General features: G+C 32.7%; 3 protein-coding genes and 1 long non-coding RNA gene across 5 annotated transcripts in view; 2 read left to right on the plus strand and 2 right to left on the minus strand.

Annotated features, from left to right (window-relative positions):
• Positions 1-4,194, minus strand: part of LOC127724942 (testis-expressed protein 11-like) — a 60,762-nt gene extending 56,568 nt beyond the window's left edge. Inside the window, exons 1-2 of the mRNA XM_052231942.1 lie at positions 4,188-4,194; positions 2,658-2,803 (exon numbers count right to left, since the gene is read on the minus strand). Of these exons, the coding sequence (XP_052087902.1) occupies positions 2,658-2,803; positions 4,188-4,194 (153 nt within the window). The remainder of the gene's footprint in view (positions 1-2,657; positions 2,804-4,187) is intronic.
• Positions 4,195-4,600: 406 nt separating this feature from the next.
• Positions 4,601-7,659, minus strand: LOC127724859 (uncharacterized). 2 transcript variants are annotated; one of them, XR_007992761.1, is made up of 3 exons: positions 7,488-7,659; positions 5,389-5,465; positions 4,601-5,008 (listed from the first exon to the last, which is right to left on the minus strand). It is a non-coding gene; the product is annotated as an uncharacterized LOC127724859 (long non-coding RNA). The 2 variants fall into 2 exon arrangements; XR_007992760.1 differs by lacking the exon at positions 7,488-7,659 and adding an exon at positions 6,810-7,213.
• Positions 7,660-8,543: 884 nt separating this feature from the next.
• Positions 8,544-16,320, plus strand: part of LOC127724470 (uncharacterized) — a 31,035-nt gene continuing 23,258 nt past the window's right edge. Inside the window, exons 1-3 of the mRNA XM_052231436.1 lie at positions 8,544-8,681; positions 11,659-11,730; positions 12,340-12,460. Coding sequence (XP_052087396.1) covers positions 11,687-11,730; positions 12,340-12,460 — 165 coding nt within the window. The 5' untranslated portion in view covers positions 8,544-8,681; positions 11,659-11,686. The remainder of the gene's footprint in view (positions 8,682-11,658; positions 11,731-12,339; positions 12,461-16,320) is intronic.
• Positions 12,898-15,883, plus strand: LOC127724471 (uncharacterized). Its single transcript, XM_052231437.1, has 2 exons — positions 12,898-13,264; positions 13,835-15,883. The coding sequence occupies exons 1-2, from the start codon at positions 13,198-13,200 to the stop codon at positions 14,347-14,349; spliced, it is 582 nt and encodes a 193-aa protein (XP_052087397.1). The 5' UTR covers positions 12,898-13,197; the 3' UTR covers positions 14,350-15,883.

A 16,320-nucleotide genomic window follows, 5' to 3' on the forward strand; every position in this document is an offset into this window, starting at 1 on the left:
AATCGGGAATAAGTCATGTTTGGTAATTAAAAGATCAGACAACGTAATGTCAAACCACAATCTAACACGTGGTAAAAATGTCTTTAGTTAGTTTGGACAAAGACACATCGTATGGATCAACCAATTAGTGATGGTGTTTGTAAAATTTACGGAGTGTCATTCTTAATCTGTCCTCCTCATAACTTTGTTGGAGCAGTTTCTGTGTTAGCACACTCCTGTATATGAAGTCCGTATAGTATGAACATGCACGAGCATAACATATCAACTGAGATATGTAAACACCATACGAAGGGGCAGAGGGTATGTTACTGCTGAGAAATGGAAAATTGATAATTGGGAAGTTGAAATCGTCCCGTTTATCACAGATTTTCTCGTGTGAAGTCGTCAATCATTATACAAACTGTATACCGATGGATGTCGGGCAAAGCTTCAAATAAAATACAGTTATCTCTATTCTAATTCAAAACAAGTACATAATTCAATTTCAATCATTATTTCAGTGTAAAATTTTCATTAAAGAAAATTCAGCGAAAAGATGTTATCTTCTTTGGCCCCTAAATGTAAACAGGTATTTGTGACAATAAAACTACCGGTGGACGTCCGCAAAGCTTCAAATACAATACAGTTATCTCTATTCTAATGCAAAACAAGTACATAATTCAATTTCAATCATTATTTCAGTGTAAAATTTTCATTAAAGAAAATTCAGCGAAAAGATGTTATCTTCTTTGGCCCCTAAATGTAAACAGGTATTTGTGACAATAAAACTACCGATGGACGTCCGCAAAGCTTCAAATACAACACAGTTATCTCTATTCTAATGCAAAATAAACAAATCATTCCATTTTAGTCATTAGAATTAGAATTTAGAGATAACTGTATTGTATATGAAACAAGACTTTTTATAAAATGTTACACTGCTAATAACTACAAGTCCTGATTTCCAAATTCCATGAAAAAGATGGCGTTTTAATCGAAAATGTGTCAGTGACTCCATTTTTTAAATGGCAAATTTTAAAGCTTTTAACTAGCTTAAACCATGTAAACTGAGATTAAATTTAAAGAAGATATTATTGGTAGATTTGTCTTTAAGGTCACTGTACAGCCTTCTTGAATGAGCAAATCCCTTCCCTTATTCAGTCGGCTATAAGGCCTGATGATATAATAAAGTGTAAAACAATTCAAAAAAGAAAACCAACTGCATCATTTAAGTTAATTATGTTAAATGAAAAATGAACACCAGGAGTGCATGACACACCCTTATTTGGCATACTGTAAATTTATGTTGCAAGAATAAAATGGAATAGTTCAAAGGTTTTAAATCAGCCAAAGCGTTACATGAGGAAATTTTAAGGTATATATATATTGCCTAAAATATGATTGTTAAAAGTTCTACAACTCTAGAACGTCAGACCAGTAAATTTTTAAAGTCGAAAGTGGGTCTACATTTACCAATCCCAAAAACAATTACCTTAAATCTGAAGGTTAAAGTTTGTGATGACAGACAGAAGGACGGATGACAATAACTTTTAAGATAGGAGAGCTAAAATGCAACTGCAGCTAAAAAGCAACTGCTGTCATTAAAATATAAGCAATACTGTAGTCTGCACCAAAATCTTTTCCGACTACTAGTTCGAAGACCAATAATCCAACATTTTTCTTATGTGTCTAAACAAAGTTTGAAAACACTTACTAGTCCCAATAAAATTTTTCTAGTCTGGGGCATCGGACTAGTGGCTAACAGCAGACTACACGAATGAATTTTATTTTTACAGGACATTTGGTCTGGTAAACAACCTAGCTTTACCAGACCGAATAAAATTTTACCAGACCAATTTTTTTTTACATATAATTGTATATTGTCCGACAAAATACAACAAACTTATGACTTGTTGTGCCCTACTCCTCTCCAAAATGCTCAAAAACAAAATCATGTGACAAGAGTGTATATTTTGATAAAAGCTGTGCACAATTGCTTGAATGCATTTCAGTGATAAAGAAAAGTAATGTCACATTTTATTGGATTTTGACATGAAAATTATTTGTGAACTAAAAATAATTTAGAGTTTCTGCATAAAATATTTCCTGTTTCTTCTTTCTTTTTCATATATCTTTTGGTTTTCAATTCTAGTGTTTATATTTCATAGCTGTTTTTTGTGACCTGCTTGGATTTTTTAAAATTTATTTATAGTATTTGATCGGCAAACCGGGAATTAGCCTTATCCGTTTCCGGAGTCTGATCCGGTATTGTCTACATTACCGGTTGATGGCAGCCATTGTTGTTTTGTCAGACAGATATTTTTTTTCCCAGATTTACACATTACTTGTTGGCGATTTTCGGCATAAAGCTAGCGGTTGAACAAAATAAACATCGCTGTCATGAATAATAAAGATGAAAATGAATTTTGAGATTGTTTGGGAATTTTGCTAGAATGCTAGAAAAATCCATGAAAAAAAAGCATGTGATATTACATGTCTGTTTATTTCTTATAGCCAGAGGTTTGCAACTATGGTTTTGTTCCCATTAAGCACCAGAAACTCACGTTATCACAAGGAATTATTTCTTCCATAAAGACAAAGTGATAACTCTATGATCCTGATTTTTTTCCCCAGGATAATAAAAACATCTGTAACTGCAGCTTTAAGAGGTCACTAACCATTGATTCTGCTTTCATAGATTTAATAATGCCTGAATCCACGTTATGAATTTTCTCAGCAATACCAATTGCTGTCTCAGCATAGTTATGAAACTGGCTATTCTCACTGCAGTCATCTCTAGATCTACAAATTTCCTTCAAAAGAGCTAAAAAAAAAAAAAATATAACAATGTTATCAATAATGGTCACTGGATGTGCTTGTTATAAAACTATTTATTTTTAAGTATTCAAATATCTTATGAACTTACAAAATACTTGAGAATTAATACAATGTAATAAGAAAAATTGTAAAATTAACAGTGACAATGAAGATGTAGTTATAGGATGGTGTCTAACTGGCCAAGCTAGCCAACAGGGAGGTTTGCTTATGTTTAAAACTGGACGTATAACTGCTTAAATCCACATCATTTGGATTGTTGTCTCATTGACAATCATACCGTTTCTCCTTATTTCATATTAACCCTACGGTAGTACCTCATTTTGTGCCTATACCAAGTCAGTGTATCTGGACAATTTAGTTTTCACCAGGGTATTGCGTTTGTTATTCACTTATACACTAATCTTGAGGTTTTATTTAATGAATTACACTGGTTGACCTGAGGTCAATCTGTAAATGATGTCATCGAACAATCAGTTCTTACTGTGATGTAATAACATAAGCATTGTGACACAGGAAGTTTAAGGGAAAGTGCACGAATTCAAAAGTCAATATCATACTAGCTTGTGTTTGATTTTAAAGTTTGACCGAAATGTGAAAAATTCTGGATCCTTGATCACATGGTACAACCTTATCATTTTCCTCCCCTTCCATCCCTAAGAAATTTTTAGAGCAAGGATGGATACAGGTGTACCTGTATTCTTGGAAATGTTGATGCAAAGGGAGAGTTTGGACATCATGTTGGATCAAACCTTTTGAAGTAGCAAAACAAATTGACTACCTGTTCTTTTGGATGTCAAAACTTAGCCTCTTTTAGCTTTTAACATGTTTATAATAAAAAAATGTTTTGATTAGTTCAGAATCTTAATGATGAATCTTAATGAATAGCAAATGGAAAGAGTAATAACAACAATATAAAGTCAAGGAGATGTGGGATGATAGACAATAAGCCATCAATATATACAGTGACCTGTAAATGTTCATAATGGAGAGGAGCAAACATTCCTCATTTCCATTATTTAAATATTGTGAGGGCTCAACCCTCATCTAATAATTGTACCATTCAGTTAGAACAGGTTGAACTCTAGCACTGATGTCAATACTGTTTACTTATATTTTGGCACTGCACAAGGTCATGTTTCTAAGACTGTTTAAGACATCTTTACACTAAATCCGTTGGATGTGTACTGATTGATACTTTCGTCTGGGAGAGCATAATTTATTTATTAGTTGTAATTGGCATTGAACTAGCTTTCAGTAACTGTGAGTACTCTTATATCTGTGCTTTGTGATAATGGTTTTTATTTTATTATTAGTTGTTTTTGTGCTTTCTGATTGATCTATTGAGTAATAAGCAATTCTAAATCACCTACTCTCCATGATGTCTCTATTACTGACCTGCTGCAATTTATACAAAAACTACTGGGTTACGGTATTATCACATTTCAAAGAAGCTTTATTCACTACCCCTTTCAGAACTTCATTCTCTGTACAACATATGTTTGGAAACCACTGTTACAAACCCCCATTCCAACTAATACAATCTTATCCGTGTTGAAGGCCATACTTTGACCTATAATTGTTTACTTCTTACACATTGTGACTTGGATGGATAGTTGTGAAATATTTTTTTAAATGTACATTCCTTTTGAACCAAGCATGAAAGACCAAAAAATGGAACACTGTTACAAACTAAACTATCTGGGAACACCCAACCACAGAAATGCTGGTACCTGCTATGACATGTATGAAGACATGTATTCTGGATGTCTTGTAATAAAAGAAGTTTGTTCTTGCTGACAAATTTTATTAACACACAAAGCAATATTAAAACATGTTAATTTTCCAAGTCCTTTTTTAATTCCATTCATGACACTATTTGAATAAATATATAGTCACTGGTTGGATTTTACATATTGATAATGGTGATTTCATACTCTGGTTAACTTCCGTCTTAAGTTTGTCACAGGAGCTGACACAATTCGTATTTGAATTTTTGGAACATAAAGTATCCTCTGCGACGTGTACATCATAGAAAATACATTCTACAAATGTATGTCTTCTAGAGGCTTGGTTTGATGCCTTTCCCTGTATTGCATGCAGTATGAGTGATCATTTTGTAAGTCAGAATATGGTGTTATTTCATGCACTTTCACCACAAAGAAACATATCTCCTTTCTTTAACTTTGGTATCCTGAAAATAACAAACATTTTTTTTGTAAGACTAAAATACATAAAATATAATTAGGGTTTCCCTGACATTTTCCATATTGTAAAATTATAATATTAATCCATTTAATTTCAAAGCAAAAAAAATAAAACATTACATGTAAAACAAAATACACCTGCCTACTACAAATTAAAAACGAATAAGAATCTAAAAATTACATTTTGTGGCAGTACTAGTACTAGTGCTGAAAACTGTCAGAGCAGGCTAGAATTCAACTAAGAATTTCTGTAAAAAATATTAAGAGATGTGGCACACTGGTATGATTCTTGCACAAATTCTGAATATAATGATTTTAAAGTAATTCTGGTATCAGTATTATTTTATATATTTAATAATGTAGTTACCTGATTATTATCCACAGCCATAACCAACTATTGTCTTCAGAGAGAAGTACTATTAGATTACAAAATATCTTTTACATCTGAAAGTAAAAAACTTAATGCAAATATGATGTTAAACAATTATACACAGTAACTGAAATTTTATTACTTATGTATCAAGAGTAAGCTACTCTCCTAGCTGTCCATATATAAAAGCTAAATGATTATTTTTTATCAAATAACATTTAGAGAATTTTGCAGTAATTTAAAAACGAATAATTGGGCACTCGTCACTGCTGGGTTATGTATAATCTGTTACTGTTTAAACCATGTAAACAGATGTAATTTACATGTTCACTATACAATGTAATAATGCTGGGATATGTATTTTATTGAAATTAATCCAGTTATGGTGGGTTTTATGGTATACATATATATATATATGAACATTAACAAAGTAACACAGTTCATAATACATTACAAAAATAATAAAACACAAGACATGAATTTATGAAGAATATGGAGTCTGGTCAGAAAAAGTTCAGAATTTTAAAGTCCGCATTGGCACATTATGCATCCTATACAAGTACATAACTGGTTGATTGTATTGGGGTAACAAGGATTAATTATGTACTTTAGTAGACATGTAGCCATCCCAAGAATATCAAATGTTTGACCATGACAACATAAAATTTTTGACTATTTTGGTATTTCTTTATATTTCAAATGATGAACCCAGACGCCCAAGAGTCCCGACAATACATGTATGAAGAGTTTTTAGTAGTGAGCTGAGAGTTTATAACTGCTCCTTGATGAAGTGCCTAATTTTACTTTCAAATTCTCCATACAAAATTGTACATGTGAATGGACCGTTCTTTTCTTTTTGGTTTTTGTTTATGAGTGTTAAGAAATTTTGTGTATTGTGGAACACTTTTTGACAACAAAGCCTGAAAAATAGTCTTTCATAAAATTTCTTTTTATTCATTTGGGCAGTTAGAAAAATTATACTGGTCTGGGACGAGCGTTTGTGATTTATCCTTAAGACGGCAATATATATTTTTTATTTCATTAACTGAATTAGTCGCACTGAAATTGTACCCTTATCCCCCACACTTTTAAGCACTTATATACACATATACAAATGTAACTATCTCCTGTTATCTTAAGTACAGGCCTGAGGTATACCAAAAAATTGGAGAGATAGACAGTCTTAATATATGATAGTAAGAACACGCCTTTAACTTGTAAATTAATAGTGTCCCTATATTTTCACTTTATACTACTGCCAAAATATGCTATCACCTATGACAGTAGCGTATGTGCAGTATGACTGTATGATATACTCAGTTGATGTGGTGAACGTAAGCAGGGTTCTGTTAACCCTTGAAGGCATAAAGGAATTTCCCAGTAAATTTTCATATTAATTCTAAAGGAAAAAGCAATACCTTTTGGTGTAAATGTCCATGAAACGACAGATGCAAACTATGTATTCTACTGTAAACATTTTTCATCATGTTCGAGGGACTACAGGAAGTTTATTTATGTTAATTTGGTCCCGCCCATTATAACGACTTTTGGATGCATCTAGTAACCGTAGCGTTATTTTGAAAATATGATAATATCACACGTTATCATTTTGCAAGCCAAATGTTTTAGAAAGTACAACAAATAAACTATGATAAATTGATATAATTACGTTTTAGTGTTGAAATCGACCGATTGTGGCACTTTATTGATATTTTATCAGTCCACCCTTTTTTGCACTGACGCGGGACGATTTTTGACGGTTGGTCTGAAATAACCATTAAAATAACAACAACGAAAGCTCCTTACACTATATAGTTTATAATATGCACATCATGCACGCACCACACACATTTATTTCATATAATTCAAGTTTCTGAACACAATTCCGTATAATTAAGGAGGAGATTGAGATTAAAGTTGTGGTTTGGACCGCCTTTTTGGGCGGGATTATTACGATGACCAATAGATAAAATGCATAGTATATTTAGATGCAGACAATGTGTTTTGTAAAGATATAAACTGTTTTTTGAATCAGAACTGTCATAAACTTACACTTAAAAGTATCACATCATGTAATTTTGTTATAGTATACTTACAAAACGCCGAGTTTATCTTGAAATGACATAAATTCAACTTGTAATGGTGGACGAAAAACGACTAACGAGATGCATCACGGTAAATCTCGCAAAATCTCATCATACGCAGCTTATTTCAATACAGGCAATGCAAATAGTCCACGAGATTCCAATCCTTCTCACTATACAAATCCTTGCCCCAATGATGATTGTGGCCAAGTTTGGTTAAATTTGGCTGCCAGAAGTTTCAGAGAAGATTTTTGTAACAGTTAGCAGAAGACAACATACAACTGATGAAGACTGACACAAAGTGATTAGAAAAGCTGACTTGGCTCTTTAGCTGAACTAAAAATAGCTTCAACATTATGTCGTTGAAAGGCGTCACATGAACGCAGTGTCTGCGCGTACCCGCATGCGGGTACGAATAGTCAAATTACCATTCCTAGGCTACGCGTACCCACATCCAGTTTTATAATAAAAATGCCATCGAATCAGGAATGAAACGTGAAATATATACGGAAATTATCGCAATTAAATCCGATGCCATTTTATTATAAAACCAGATGCTGGTACGTGTAGCCTACGAACGGCAATTTGGCTATTTGTACCCACATGCGGACACTGCCTCACGTGAAATAAATCAAAATAGCCTTTCATTTTCAAGACCTCGTAGTAATTTGGCATTTGGACTAGGCATGCATTATTTATATTCAAATTTATTGTTTGCAATTAACTTACAGAAGCATTACACTGTTACAGTTGAGAAACAACTAACCCACGTCATTTTACCTTGAATTTGAGCAATTAAACTGTGAACATTCACTGCCTGTGTCATTATTCCACTTTGTGTAAATTCAATCAGAAAGTTTTCAAAAAGATCTGGAGACACACAGTTAGTGAGAATTTTGCTTATTGTACTTGTGTTGAGTATGGTGCATTGTGATTTGCTACTTTTGCACTGAACGTGTTTGTGGTGTGTTTGAGATGTACGGTATCTTTGATGCAGAGGATGAATTAATTTCCCGCCAAATGTCAATCTGGTCTAGGTCGTTCAAGTGTTTTTTATTTTGGCTGACAGACGTGTTTCTTGTGAACATTACAATGACTTTGAAAGGCTGCTTGCAGCAGCAGCAACAAAACTTAGAAACTAAACACTTTACATGTAGGATCTTGAGTTAAACAGATAACATCATCAATCGTCAATCTAGGGGAAAAGTATTTAGTCTAGATTATTCAATATTATCATTTTTCAAGATTTTCCTTAAGACTTGTAAACAGTCAGGTTCATTTCCAGTGACAGTGTTTAAAAACAATTTATAATTTTATATCATTATCAATATATTTTACTGGAAACGGCACATATTCTTGAAACATGCAACAATCCCTCCCCCTAAAATATAAGTTTACAAGCAAAGATGAAAATTTCTCGAACTTCATTCTTGAAATTTTTGATAAAGAAAATACAAAAAATAATTTTTACCATGTTATTGTTAATTATTTTCCTTAACAACTTTAATTCGGCTTTTAATTTTTAGCTTGTTGGTTTTGTTACTCTTAAAATAATAAGACAGGATAACGACACTAACAAAAAAAATTGAAAATTATCTTGAGAATCACAGGAATTTAATGACATTTAACATATACCAGAAAGTTACTTTTTATTCAATTCGAGCAGGAACATATATATTGACGCAGGAACATATATATTGACGGGACTTGACATATCTGATTGTAGTCGATTTTATCGTCGTGCCATAGTTAATAAAGATACGATACAGAAACGGACGTGTTAAAAACGGACTCGCTATTATCCTAATAATTTCTGATATTATCAATAAAATGTCATTCAAACTAGTTAGATATACTGTTCCCAGATTGACAGGACTTGACACTACCTAATTGTAGCCGATTTTATTGTCGGGTCATAGTTAATAAAGAAACGATATGGAAACGGACATGTGTTAAATATGTACTCACTATTATCCTAATAATTTCTGGTAATCTCAAAAAAAGTCATTCAAACATAGTTTTAAAGTGATGCCAGTGTATCAGAGTCCTTTTGCAATTAGACTTCTTGTATCATGACATCTAAGCATAGAAATGAGCAAAAAGTAACAAATTTCCATTTCTTATAGCTTCTGTATGCATTTTTATATGTAAATATTTGCTACGGCCTAAATTGACACTAAATAATGTTCAGTCTTACATAGCCTAAGACCATTTTATACTCATTTGGTATGCTTTTTGTAACTTTTCTTTCCATTTAAAGTACATTTAATATATATGAAAGAATAATTTATGGTAAAAAACTTCAAAAACTTCAAATTGGTTGAAAAAATGCATGTTTATGTAAGGCTCCCCTTATTTTGAAAATCACTATTTTCAGGCACAGGCTCATATAAATTTGACTTTTGAATAATTGTAATAAATCTGATAAATCAAATGAGTGTTCAGTTGCAATTCTTATGAAACTTTGGTGAATTGTTTGTATGTATTGATGTAAGCTCCCTTTAGAATTTTATAAATTTTACATTTTACATTTCTGAGTAATGGGGTTTTATTCATAAAAAAAAGGGGTGATTTTCCAGTTTTCGGACAATAACTCAAAAATGCTGTCACCAATTCTCATGAAACTTTGGTGAATTGTTTATATCTATTGATGTAAGCTCCCTTTTTATTTTCATAAATTTCTAATATGACATTGAGAATAAATCGAACTTTATTTGTTTATAGTCTGACAACAGATTTACTAAGTATTGCACAACAGCAAGAAATCTTTAATTGAATATAAATTCAAGTTCTTTGACTAAATTTATTCAGAAACCCATGTCAAATATTTAATTACAATCCAAATTCAGACCTGATTCAAGCCCCCAACAAAAAAAAATCACCACCCCCCCCCCCCACCCCCCAACAAAAAAACATTTACTCCCCCCCAAAAAAAAAAAATTTTTTACCCCCCCCCCCCCCCCTCCCCCCCTTTTTTTTTTGCTTTTGTGAAATATACTATGCTGTTGCGGTATTGACCCCCCCCTTTTTTTTTTTGCAAAAATCAAAATATTTGAAGAAATTTTCTTTTTAATTTCTGAAATCTGAAATGGAAAAAAAAGTGCACCCCACAATTTCTTTTTTACCCTCCTCCCCCCTTTTCCAAAAAAAAAATTCTTTCCCTCAAGATATGGTCATAATCTCAATTCAAATTTCCAATGGAGTTTGCAACCATAATTACCAATTTAAATACATCATAAAAGTGTTAAATAGATAATTTATAAGCAGTTTAAGGGAGGTAATCCAACATTGTACAACATTGTACAATTTGTTTTTGGATTACCTCCCTTACACTGCTTTTAAATTGTCCATTAACCAGGAAACCCTTGTTTTTTCCCCTTTTTTGCCCTTAATTGCTAAATGGTATGAGTCATAACCCCCCAAAGCCAATCCTAACCATCCCTTTGTGGTATGGAAACTTGTGGTACTTGTATTATTTCAGAGAGATCCATACACTTAAACACAAGTTATTGTCTGGAAAAAACAAAAATGCTTATTTTTGGCCCCTAATTCCTTAACTGTTGGCACCATAACCCCCAAAAACAATCCCAACCTTCCTTTTGTGGTATTGAAGCTTATGGTAAAATTTCATAGAGATCCATTCACTTAAACTAAAGTTATTGTTCGAAAACCAATGTGTCTTCGGACGACGCCGATGTCATACCAATATACGACCGCAAAAATTTTTTGCGGTCGTATAAAAAGGGGTGATTTTCCAGTTTTCAGACAATATCTTTAAAGTGCTTTTGAGCAGTTTTCATGAAACTTTGGTGACTGGTTTATATCTATTAAGATAACCTCCCTTTAGTTTTTCATAAATTTCTGATATGACATTGAGAAGTTATTGAACTTTATTCTTTAAAAAAGCGACGGGCGTACATGTATCATGCGCTCATGGAGCAGCTGTTTATTTGATAAAGCTGAAATTCTAGGCCATATTTAGATTAAAGTGAACCTTGTCCTTTACCTACTACATGTACATGAACCAAAAAAGTATCATAAGTTTGTTAAAAAAATCTTGCAGTAATTGATTTTTTCAGTTATCAAAATTTCACACATATCAGTTTGAATATATGAATTATATATATAAGTTTAGACCAGTTAAAACTTGGCTAGTAAATAATTTACATCTTTATTTTTTCAGATTGTAAGCTACATGACCACCATACATAATGCCATTACCTGACAACTTTCATTCACAGAAAACATTTAACAGGTAATTAAGGCAACAATGAAATTAAAAAAACTTAACATAAGTGGCGTAGTACTGGCATCCATTCAATAATGAGACAATGAGGCAACTCATTTGTATAAATTGTACATAAAAATATTAAAGGAGATGTCTTGATCTGCACCAGAAAACCATTCTAAACTTTTCTGTTCAGTTTTCTTTCACTATATAAACTATCTTGTATAAATTTTAAATAGACTACAAAATAATCTTTAGACAGCAGAAAAATTTATTTCTCATAGAGGTGGTTTTGAAAAAAAGAAATGTGAAAGAATCTGACTGCGTTCTCAAACATCATGTAAAAAAATAATTATTCTGTTTTAGAGTTCATGCTCTGAAAGATATATATCAACATGTTATCGTATGTGGTAAGTTATAAATATTATAATTGATTCGTATTCATATTTTTAATCTCAGTTTCAAGCATAAATTGATATTAACAATTGTAAAAACGAACACAAAGTGTATTAAATTGCAAATTAATGATTAGAATAAATGTTTTACACATACTTTTGATAAGACATGAAGTATAATGGTATTGAGTATTTAGTTGACAAATGATAGTTCTAATCAGTTCCTTATTCTTTGTTTCAGTTTAGAACAAGTTGTACCATACACTGCTTTGGAAGGAATGATGGAGGCAGATTTACCAAATGAAAAGGGTGCTGCAGAACACTCTCATGACAAAAATACAATGGAATGTGGTGATGTCAAGGTATTATATGGCATATTAACGTAAATTTAATTTGTTGTTTTATTAAAGGCAGTGCTTTAATGCCTTTCTAGTTGCCGGGTTAATCCTTCCTTCCGCGATATCCAACTTATCTACGTGGGGGGTCATTAGACTCCAAGTAGATCCGGAAATGTTGAATTCTCTCCTCTTCTTATTGCGATATAAAATGTTTTTTGTTTCATTTCATTTACATTGGGAAATAGAGAAACGATCATTGTGTTTTGTTAGTTTTAAAAACTTTTGATATATTAGTATTTTGCATTATAAGCAGTCAACCGATTGACAAACTAGAATTATTTGAATTCCGTGTGGAAAGAGCTCGGGTTAATTTCGAGTGTTATCTGCAATCTAGATGTTTATAAATCATTTCAGTCGTTGATATAATAATTAAAGGTCGACTGAACATGAATTATATTATACAATTTAAAGCGCATTTCTATTTATGCACGTGAACCCGTCTAACGTTATTTTCGCAGTTATATAAAGTAGCAAATTATCGTTCCTGAATAGGTGGCGCCGTCGTAGCGGATCCTGTTCCTCTTCTTCCGGTTTCTGCACTGTGCAACTATTTCAGTTATATTTTTAATTAACGATGCCAAGTACTTGTTGTTGTGTACCTGGATGTCATTTAAGAGGAGGACATGCATTTCCAAATGACTTAAAAAGAAGGAAAAGTTGGATCAACGCCATGGCCCATACGCAGATTGGACGAGAACACGATGATATCGTGGAGTCCATCTCAATCAGCTGTTGTTTGCAAAGACTACGTGCAGGAAACTATTCATGGTAAAACTCTATTTTCTTTGTGAAATATATAGTTATATATGTAATCGCCATGCGAATAAACCAAAGTCTGTTTACAACCGCAATTATCGTTTTAGAATAAAAGGGGGTGGGTAATTCAAGACGTCATAATTTTTTGGATTACGATTCAATGTGATCTGTTTGAGATTTTTTGGTGATTGCTACAATTATAATGATTTCTTACAATAGGTATATCATACTGAGAATTATTTTAGCAGTAATTATGCTAATGTAGTAATGACAGGAATGCATAAGCTATGCCTCATAGACTTTCTTGAAAAATATCAATGACAATGTTAACAGGAACAAAACAATGACATGCTCTCATCTATATTATAGTTATTTAGGAACAAACAATGTACGTTTGTTGCATAAGTGTCTCATTGTTTGTCCTTTGGATTTACATAACATACATTGAATCAGGCAAACATAGTTTTATCCAGATTGTAATGAATAAATCTAGTTAATATTTCGCCAGGTAGTACAAAGTATACATTGCTAATGGAAGTTCATTTAATTATAAAAAAACTAATGTTTTATAACCTTTTTCAGGGCGCAAACCCACCATACAGAGACTTAAGTCTACTGCAATTCCCAGCCTATTTTCCTGGACCAAGCAAGAGACTGAATCGTCCACAAAAAGAAAAATCAGGGCAGTTTCCTGTGAAAACAAAAGAACTAAACTTGATGAATATTGTAGTAGAAATCTAGAGGAAAGTTTTGATTGTAAAGTTGGTTTTCCTGAAGAAGTCATTCATACTGCAGAAAGGATTTATGACTGTCCACCACCAACTGCCGAGCTAATGTTGAGCTTCACAGATGGAATTACGCAAACACCATCAATGCCTATGTTTTTAACAGAGAATTTTGAAATGAAGACATGTGACACAGCCATGCATTTTTATACCGGTTTAGAGTTGTATACTAAATTTTTATTTGTTTTGACCACACTTGGTCCAGCAGCACATTGTTTGAGATACATATATTTTCAAATTGATAGGGTGTCAGTTGAAAATCAGTTTTTTTATGACTTTGATGAAATTGAGGCATCATACAACCAACTTTGAACTGTCTAGATTCTAGATTGAATCTAGTGTTAAGAATATTGTGTATACATGGATTGTTTTTATGTCTAAACAGTGGTGTGAGGCTAACACTTGGCCATCTAGTGGTTTAGTCAGGTATTTTTCACCATCCAACTTCAAAGTAAAGTTTCCTACGACTTGGATTATTATTGACAGCACAGAATATCCCGTGATAAAACCTAAAGCTCCTAGAGCTCAGGCAACCTTTTCATCAAATAAAAACAGAAACACTGAAAATTCTTGAATGTTCGACACCTGGTGGTTTAGTCAACTATGTCTATATGTCACATAGAGCGAATTATTGGACTTGGCAAAACATACAAAATTCTAATAAATCCTATGAATGGAACTGAAACAAAACTTTCATCTGAAATAACATTTAGCTGTTTTATGTTGTGTAATTTTAGAACTTGTATTGTGCCAAAGGATGCATAAATAAAAGTGACGCAATGAATTTTGTTCTGATATATATATATTTACAATTACATGCACATGTAAATTGTAATGCATATAAAAATAAGGAGATGTGGTATGATATTCAGTGAGTTTATCAAACTAAAGTGCATAAGAAATGGGTTTAAGCAGTTACAGGTGTTACTGTCACCGTACAATCTCCAACAATGAGAAAAACTCGTACCCTGTAAAAAATTTCAGAGATCTTACAACTAAGTTTTGTTGTCTCACCTTGACTTTGGTGAATTTTTTATATCTGTTGATGTAAATATAAAAAAGAAGATGTGGTATGATTGCCAATGAGACAACTCTCCACACATGCACAAGAGACCAAATGACACAGAAATTAACAGCTATAGGTCACAGTACGGCCTTCAACAATGAGCAAAGCCCATACCGCACAGTCAGCTATAAAAGGCCCAGAAATGACAATGTAAAACAATTCAAACAAGAAAACTAACGGCCTATTTTATGTAAAAAAATGAACAAATATAACAAATATGCAACACATAAACAAACGACAACCACTGAATTACACTTTTATAGGCTTCTGACTTGGGACAGGCACATACATGTACATACAGAATGTGGCGGGCTTAAACATGTTAGCGGGATCCCAACCCTCCCCTAACCAAGGACAGTGGTGTAACAGTACAATATAAGAAAGAACTATAAAAATCAGTTGAAAGAGGATAAACTCATCAGATGGATAAATACAAATACAAGTGGACGTGGTCGGGTAGTTGTACATCCAAACAACAAAAAGACACTAAGTACAAATCTGAGAGTACTCGCAGTTACTGACAGCTAGTTCAAAGCCACTAACAACTGATAAAAAAATCTTGCATCTAAGACTAAATTATCAATCCGTAAGCTCCCTTTAGAATTTTATAAATTTTAGATTTTACATTTCTGAGTTATGGGGTTTTATTCATTAAAAAAGGGGGGATTTTCCAGTTTTTGGACAACAACTCAAAAATGCTTTAAGTAGTTCACATGAAACTTTGGTGAATTATTTATAGCTATTGATGTAATCTCCCTATTGATTTTCATAAATTTCAAATAAGACATTGAGAAGAAATTGAACTTTATTTGTTTATAGTCTGGCAACAGATTTATTAAGTATTGCACAACAGCACAGTGTATTGCACAACAGCAAGAAATCTTTAATTGAATATAAATTCAATTCATATAACCGATTTCAAGTTCATTGACTACATTTATTCATAAACTATAATATGTCAAATATTTAATTACAATCCAAATTCAGACCTGTATCAAGCTTGAATATTGTGTCCATTTTTGCCCCAGCTGTTCAGGGTAGTACCTCTGCGGGTGTATCCAGCTGCGCTCAGCGAATCAGTTTATTTCTTAATTAAGAACTCCTTTTTATACGACCGCAAAAAAATTTTTGTGGTCGTATATTGGTATGACGTTGGCGTCGTCGTCGTCCGGCGTCGTCGTCCGAAGACACATTAGTTTCCGCACTCTAACTTTAGT

This window comes from Mytilus californianus, unplaced genomic scaffold (genome assembly GCF_021869535.1).
Source record: "Mytilus californianus isolate M0D057914Y unplaced genomic scaffold, xbMytCali1.0.p SCAF_14, whole genome shotgun sequence".
Lineage (NCBI taxonomy): Eukaryota > Metazoa > Mollusca > Bivalvia > Mytilida > Mytilidae > Mytilus > Mytilus californianus.